This window comes from Galeopterus variegatus, unplaced genomic scaffold (assembly GCF_000696425.1).
Source record: "Galeopterus variegatus unplaced genomic scaffold, G_variegatus-3.0.2 Scaffold5291, whole genome shotgun sequence".
NCBI lineage: Eukaryota > Metazoa > Chordata > Mammalia > Dermoptera > Cynocephalidae > Galeopterus > Galeopterus variegatus.
The window spans coordinates 139,819-148,740 of NW_007731402.1; the positions used below are offsets into that span (position 1 = coordinate 139,819).

The 8,922-nt window shown below is 33.0% G+C and overlaps 1 protein-coding gene across 1 annotated transcript in view; it reads left to right on the forward strand.

The window, feature by feature from the left end:
• Positions 1-4,024, forward strand: part of LOC103604624 (glutamate receptor ionotropic, kainate 2-like) — a 111,717-nt gene extending 107,693 nt beyond the window's left edge. Inside the window, exon 6 of the mRNA XM_008589199.1 lies at positions 3,203-4,024. Within this exon, the coding sequence (XP_008587421.1) occupies positions 3,203-4,024 (822 nt within the window). The remainder of the gene's footprint in view (positions 1-3,202) is intronic.
• Positions 4,025-8,922: the final 4,898 nt, after the last annotated feature.

Here is an 8,922-nt window from a genome sequence, read left to right on the forward strand (position 1 = left end):
GATACGATTGCAGTAGACCAGAACTCAGTCTGAACTCAATTCTATGAGCAAGGAACTGGAGAGTTTTTAAGAGGTGAGGGTGGGAGGGATTCTTGGCTACCTGTGTTTTCTAATTGGCCTTACATAAGAGAAAGCAAACTTTCTGGTGTCTTCATGACAGAGGGTAGTTTTGCAACCTGTATCAAGGCACCTACAGAGGTTTGGCTCCTACTCCCACAGAGAATTTGAGTTGGGGCATTGACTTCCTAGATTACAGTTCAAAGGGATGGCTCCCAGGCCCTTGAGAAAGACATTCCTACATTATAATACTGGCAAGAAGCTTTTTTAAAAAATTACATCTCAAAGGGTAGAGAAAGAATTTACAATTACAAGTTTTCTAAGGTAAATGCCCTAAGAAAGGGAGGTCAAAGGCTGAGAGACAGGAAGAAGCCTGTATAAAGTTTAATCAAGTTGAAGAGAATGTTAATCACTTGACATAACACTATTTAGAAATATTGAAGCAATCTTTAATAATAACAATATGTAAGAGAGTGATTCTTCTCACTTTCGCTTTTGGTATGAGTTATAAACTGGAGGATTGACAAATTTAAATAAGGGAAGTACTATTATTCTTTTAATTTGAATTTTTTGATCATTGCAAGCATTAAACATTTCCGTATGTCTATTAGGCATGTATATTTCTTTGCTGTTGATGCTTTTTTGCCTTTTTCTATGCCCTTTTGTAGTTTTTGTTTATTTTGTTTTATTTTTGAAGAGTGAAATATCTTCACAATCTTGCTAACATAACTGGAATTTGTAATTGCAATACTACTTTTTTGGGCTTTTACAGTGATAATATTATTAAGACATTATTTTAAGAAAGATAGCTCAATGTTTATATTTGAAAATATATTTTAGGGGNTATTGTATTGTATTGTATTGTATTGAGGAAATGTGGTAAAAGAGAAACACATATTTAATGATGTCAACTTTATTTACTTTTACTTGCCTTGTTAATACATGCATATGTTTTTGGACAAAAAAGCATTGGATGTTGAAAGCCTGCTTCTTATTACAATGTAGACATTGATTAAACATGACAGATCCCTACCATGATCCCAAATGTTACCTTATTTCAAAACGCGTGTTCTGAAAGAAATCTTTCTGAACATGTATATTGTTCTGTGTATATTAAATATGGGTATTATTCTGTGTATATTAAACATATGTATATTAAGCATCTTTTCCTATATTCCTGAGCATTTACATTTATACTTAACCTTTGATAATTGTTAGACATGTTTGTCCCCCCCAAGGGAATGTTGTTATTGTTTGTGATAGTTATTTCAGAGAACACTGATTAGGTCTGATGAATCCTTGGCTGTCTTTACATTGGAATGAAAAGATCTGTGAATACTTTAAACAAAATGTAGAAACTATGGAATTTTGGGCAAATTGCTTATTTTAGAGAAATGTCCTCTAAACTCAATTTGAATTAACAAAGTAATTTTTTGGTTTATTTGTTTGGAAAATATTATTATTATTATTATGCAAATAGACTATTTTTTAAAGCACTTTTTACAAATATATTACTTTTAAATACAAAAACAGACATTAGGAAAACTGAGTTAAGGTTTATGTGGTGATGTTAGTACAAAATAGTAAAAGTGATGGGTAGGTGTATGAATACAGAGTAAATACATTTATTGTGTCCATATCTCTGTGTTTTCCAGTCTTCCAAACAGAAAATGATTTGCAGAATTGTAGAGCTTTATTTATTTATTTATTTTTAACATATCTCTACTATTTATCAAGTAAGTAACATAAGCTACAACCTACTGGTATATAGACCTAAACCAGAGCCAGTGTTAATCACCAATGCCATTTTAACATTTAGTTAGTTACTTACTTCATTTATACACATCACTTGATGTATATGCATGTAAAGTTTTCAGACACAGAAGCACATATTAAAAAGTTTTTAAAGCAAAAAAAGCAAACTCCATATCTTCATTAAGCAGAGTAAATAAACAGATATGAAGTTGCCAGTCTCAGGTAAACCCATGGCAAGCTTAATTTGCATGTGGGCACATTTATTGAATTGTGATATAACAATTACTTGAGTATTCATCAAATGTGCAATTTCCTCCAGTTATATATAACCCACCCGCTGTTTAAAGTCGTGTTCTGAAAATAGAAGCCCAACATTTAAATAATTATTTTATTAAATTCAAATATACACACTCACTGATGAATGAAATCTTGGCAATTTAACTTTATGCAAAAAATAATGAGTATATTCTATCATGTCTGGGATTTTTTTGTGGCTCTCCATGTTGAAAAGGAAGACTAGGACAACTTTTTTGTTTGTTTGTTTTTGTAGGTAACAATGCTCTTTTTCTTTTGCCTCCCTAGGATTTTTAAATGCAGCTTTATAATTATGTTAAATGTCTGAATTTGATTATGTTAGAAATGTATCAAATTGTTTATATTTATACAATCAGGTTTTTTGTCAGTTCTAAAAACTCTTCAGTTATGTATTTGATAATGTTATCTGTCCCAACGTGCCGACTTCATCTTCAGGCACAGAACAGAAATGCCAACAACAGTGAAAGCTGACCTTGGTTTTATGCCCTCTATCAAATGACATTCTCATTTCTTACTTCTTTCTTCTGCTAGCATTCTGGAAAAGACATTAAAATTGGTCCTACATAACACTGATTCCATTTTCAAAATGTTATTCTGCCTTTTACTGGCTGCAGTATTGATTTTTATTTATTGAATATTTAGTTTCCTTTTAAGTATTTCTAATCCCCATTTCTCTTTTCTATCTCCTGATTTAAAAAAAAAAAAAATCTCAACCTCATTCCACTTTCTGAGTTTCTTTACCTGTTTTATAAAGTTTTGTAGTGTTATATCACACTGGAACTAAAAAATAGGTTTCTAAATTTTTCTTCTGTTGCTAGTGATAAATCATTTTCAGAAATCTGTTTTTTTCTTTAATTTATTAGGATAATACTCTTTTTCATCTCTTTTGGCCCCACTTTGATGGTTTTATATTTTTCTCAGTCTTCAGTGAGAGCAATTTGATTGAGACTTGCCATTGACCATGGGCCAGTTGAACAAATTTCTCTGTTTACTAAAACCAGAAAGCAAGTTTGCATGTAAAGTTTTACAGCCCAATTCTCAGCATACAAAGTTTATTTATTTATTCATTTTTTAGCATAGCTCCTCTGACCTGAGACAGGATGTTCTCTTACCTTCAGGGCCTGACTTTCTGATACTCGGAAAGGTGGAGTGGCCCTGTTTTCAGGGCTTTTATCTGCCCCATATTTTAGTGATAAATGAGAACTGCACTACCTCTCCTCACCCCCATCTGGCACAAGACAATCTTCTGTTCCCCACTCCTTCCCTAGCAGTTGTACCCACTCCTTCCCTAGCAGTTGTACCCACTCCTTCCCTAGCAGTTGTACCCACTCCTTCCCTAGCAGTTGTACCCACTCCTTCCCTAGCAGTTGTACCCACTCCTTCCCTAGCAGTTGTACCCACTCCTTCCCTAGCAGTTGTACCCACTCCTTCCCTAGCAGTTGTACCCACTCCTTCCCTAGCAGTTGTACCCACTCCTTCCCTAGCAGTTGTACCCACTCCTTCCCTAGCAGTTGTACCCACTCCTTCCCTAGCAGTTGTACCCACTCCTTCCCTAGCAGTTGTACCCACTCCTTCCCTAGCAGTTGTACCCACTCCTTCCCTAGCAGTTGTACCCACTCCTTCCCTAGCAGTTGTACCCACTCCTTCCCTAGCAGTTGTACCCACTCCTTCCCTAGCAGTTGTACCCACTCCTTCCCTAGCAGTTGTACCCACTCCTTCCCTAGCAGTTGTACCCACTCCTTCCCTAGCAGTTGTAGCCCCTAAATTAACACAGAACAGAAATACTGACAGTGGTGAGAACCAGGAAACACAGTCTACCTGTTTCAAATCAGTATCTACAAAGGCAAAAGATGGTTGCCACGTTTACTGGATTGAAGAGAACTTCGCAGTGGCATAGTGTGGAGGTAGAAACGATGGTGTGCCTGCCACCTCGTTACCTGGCAGCAGCAAGGGTGGGCAACGGCTTTTATTCTTAATATAGTTCAGGTATGATTGTAGTTAAAGACATTTCTTTCATACTGCAGCAATAAGTTGTCTATTAGTGCTAATTTTCTGTGTTGTGAATGGTCATCTTTTGGTGTGTCTTACCATATTAATATATTTTACTGTGATGTTAACAGAGAAATCATTGGGTACATTTATCCAAATATCTTTTAAAACTGGAAATCCATATTCTTTATTCACTTTTAAATTTTGCATCTGTATATACATGCGACTCTTATCTAAACTGCAGTCATTCTAGACCATGAACTGTGAAGAAAACGTCCTATGTCTTCTATCCAGTCTTCAAAATAGTGGATACAAGGCATTTAAGAGAGTTGAGATGTTAACATTTAGTTAACATTTAATAGCAAATCAGATAGAATCCGTCTTTCTACTGTCTGTTACCACTTTTTCGACACTGCCAATATTACAAACAATTGTGGAGGTAAATGGAATGGCTGTTTGATGTAATTTGCAAATAGGTTTGAATTCTAGATCCAGTACTTACTGTTTTGAGTAATTTTTTTTTATTTTGAGATTAAGTATAGATTCACAAGCCTTTGTAAGAAATAGAGAGACAGTTCCATGTAATCTTTACCCAGTTTGCCCTAATGTAACATGTTATAAAACTATAGTACATTATCACAGTAAGGATGGTGATACTGACAGAGGCAAGATGCATAATATTTCTATAATCACAAGTATCTCTCATGTTTCCTTTTATAGCCACACCCACTTCCCTCCCACTTCCATTTCCCTAACCTTGACAATTACTAATCTGCTTTCCAGTTCTTCAAAAATTTTGTTACTTAAAGAATGTTATATATAAATGGAGTCATCCTGTATGTAACTTTTTGTGATTAACTTTTTTCACTTAGCTTAATTCTCTGGAGGTTAATCCAGGTTATTATGTCTATCAATAGTTTGTTCCTTTTTATTGCCGTGTAGTTTTCCATGCTATGGTTGGACCACAGTTTGTTTCACCACTCACTGGTTAAATTTCACCTGGGTTTTTTCTGGGTTTGGGCTATCATGTGCTATGAACATACATGTACAGGTTTTGTGTGAACATAAGTTTTCTTTTTTTGTGGTCTCGAAGCCCAAGAGTGCAATAGCAGGGTTGTATTATAGTTTCAAGTTTAGTTTAGTTTAGTTTTTTTTTAAATAAAAGCAATATTAAGATATAACTTACATACCATACAATTCACCTTTGAAAAGGTGTAACTTATATCAAAAAACTCAAGAATTTTTCAAAGTAGGCTCAACTCAAGAGTATACGCAGAGCTGTGCAATTATCATCACACTCATTTTTAGAACATTTTTAGCATCCCCAAAAGAACCCTCATATTCATTTACAGTTATTCCCCCTTTGCTACAAACCTTCACACCCCCCAGACACCAAACCTAATCAACCACTAATCTGCTTCTTGTCTCTATAAAATTCCCTAGCCAGAACATTTTATGTAAACAGAAACATCCAATATTTGGTCTTTGACTGGCTTCTTTTACTTAGTATAATGTTTTCAATGTTCACCCATATTCAGTAGTATCAAAACTTTATTCCTTTTATTGCAGAACAATATTCCATTGTGTAGATATACCATATTTTATTAATGCATTCATCAGAAGATAGACATTTGTACTCTTTCTGCTTTTGGATATTATAAATAATACTGATATGGATATTACATACACATTTTTGGGTGGACTTAGGTTTTCATTTTTTTGGGGGGGTATATATCTAGAATAAGAATTGATGGTTCATTTTGTAACCTTATGTTTTACCATTTGAGGAATTCTAAACTGCTTTTTAAATGGCTGCACAATTTTCCTTTATCTTCCGCAGTGTATGAGGGTTCCAATTTCTTCATATACTCACCAAAACTTGTTATTATCTTGTCTTTATGACTGTAGCCATTGTAGTGTGAGGACATGGTATATCACTGTGGTTTTGATTTGATATCCCTGATGGCTAATGATGTTGAGTGTCTTTTATGTGCTCATTGGCCATTTGTATATCTTTGGAGTAATGTCTGTTCAGATCCTTTGCTCATTTTTAAATGGATTATGTGTGTTTTTATTATTGGGTTGTAAGAGTTCTTTACGTTTTCTAGATACAAATCCCTCACCAGAATTATCTATTGCAGATATTTTCTTCCATGCTTAGTTTGTCTTTTTGCTTTGTTGATTGATGTACAAAAGTTTTTAATTTTGAAAAAATCTAATGTATTTATTATTTTTTTCCTTTGGTTGTTTGTGCTTTCGGTGACATATCTAAGAAGGCTTTTCCTAACCCAAGGTTCCAAAGAGTTACTACAATATTTTTTCTAAAAGTTTTGTAGTTTTACCTCCCACATTTAGGTCTACAATCCATTTTGAGTAAATTTTTGTGCATGGTGTGAGGAATAGGGACAACTTTATTCCTTCACATGTAGATATCTAGGTGTCCAAGCACAATTTGTTGAAAAGACTATTCTTTCCTCATTGAATTGTTTTGACACTCTTGTAAAAAAACAAATGACCATAAATGTAGGAGTTTANCTTTTCCTAACCCAAGGTTCCAAAGAGTTACTACAATATTTTTTCTAAAAGTTTTGTAGTTTTACCTCCCACATTTAGGTCTACAATCCATTTTGAGTAAATTTTTGTGCATAGTGTGAGGAATAGGGACAACTTTATTCCTTTGCATGTAGATATCTAGGTGTCCAAGCACAATTTGTTGAAAAGACTATTCTTTCCTCATTGAATTGTTTTGACACTCTTGTAAAAAAACAAATGACCATAAATGTAGGAGTTTATTTCTGGATTCTATTCTATTAATCTATGTGTCTATCCTTATCTAAATACTACACAGTCTTGATTACTGTAGCTATGTACTAAGTTTTGAGATTAGGAAGCCCATCAATTTTCTTCTTTTTCAAGACTGTTTTGACTAGCCAGTTTCCCTGCATTTTAATAAGAATTTTGGGACAAGTGACCAATTTCTACCAAGCACCAGGTGAGATATTAGGTGCACATATATTTGGAGAGTTTCGTTATCTTAATAATATTTAGTCTTCTGATTCATGAACATGGTATGTCTTTTCATTTATTTGGGTCTTCTTTAATTTCTTCCAATATGTTTTCTAGTTTCATTTTTATGTCTTGTGCTTCTTTTTAAAATTTAGTCTTCTGTATTTTATTCTTTCTAGTGTTATTGTAAATGGAATTGTTTTTATAATTTCATTTTTTGATTATTCAGTACTAATGTATAAAAATACAATTGATTTTTGCATATTGATTTTGTATACAATAACATGCCAGAACTTATCTATTAGTTCTGTTAGTGTTTTAGTAGATCTCTTTGGATTTTCTATGCACAGCATCATGTCATCTACACAGATAATAATTTAAACTCTTTCATTCAGATCCAGATAACTTTTGTTTCTTTTTCTTGCCTTAATGCCCTGGCAATATAAAAATTCCAGCATGATGTTGAATAGAAGTGATAAAAGTGTATCGTGTTGTCTGGTTCCTGATCTTAGGGGGGAACATTCAGTTTTTCACCATTATTATGATGTTAGGTGTGGGTTTTTTATAAAAGCCCTGTATAAGGTTAAAGATGTTCCTTTTCTACTAAACTTTTTGGTGATTTTATTGTAAAAATGTGCTTGATTTGTCAAATGATTTTGCCGAGTCTATTTAGATGGTCATCTGGTTTTTGTCTTTTATTCTATGAATAAGATGTATCACATTGTTTTGTTTTTGCATTCTAAAACAACCTTCTATTCTTGAAATAAATCCCACTTGGTCTTGGTGTATAATTATTTTTGTATAAGGCTGGATTCAGTTTGCTAGTAATATGTTGAGAAATTTTGCACTTATATTCATAAGAGATGTTCATATGAAGTTTTTTTTTTTTCTTATGATGTTTTTGGTTTTGTTATCATGGTGATACTGACCTCATGGAATGAGTTGGAAAGTATTCTTGCCTTATTTGCTCTTTGGAAGAGTTTATGAATAATTGGTATTACTTCTGCTTTAAATATTTGGTAAATTTCACCAGCAATGTCATCTGGTCCAGGACTTTTCTCTGTAGAAGGTTTTCAAAATTACATCTGATATATTCTCAGATTTTCTGTTTCTTCTGGAGTCAGATTTGATAGCTGGTGTTTTAATTTTTTCTTAAGAAATTTATTCACTTCATCTGAGTTGTCAAATTTGTTGGCATATAGCTGTATGGAGAATTCCATTTTGGTCCTTTTTATTTCTGTTAGATTGTTAATAATGTTCTCACATTCATTTCTGATTTTGGTAATTTGCATTTTGTCCCTTTATTCTTGGTCATTCTTGCTAAAAGTTTATGAATTTTGCCATTCTTTTAAAAGACTAAGCTTTTGCTTTCCTTGATTATTTCTATTTTTCTAGCTTCTGTTTCCTTAGTTTCTTTTTTAGTCTTTATTATTTCACCTTTTTCTGCTTGATTTAGGTGTACTTTGCTCTTTTTTTCCCATTGCTTTAGGTCAAAGTTTAAGTTGTGGATATGAGATCATTCTTTTTTAATATAAGTATTTACAACTACAAATTTCCCTCTGAGCACTATGTTAACTTCATTTCATAAGTTTTATTATGCAGTGTCTTTATTTTTATTTATCTCATAATATGCCTTCATTTTTTTATTTCTTTAATTTTTTTATTATTTGGTAGTATGTTGTTTAATTTCCACTCATTTAAAATTTTCCTGATTTTCTTTCTATTATTAATTTCTGTCTTTTTATTTATTTTTATTGAAACATAGTTAATTGCACATATTTGTGAGGTACAGAGTTGAAT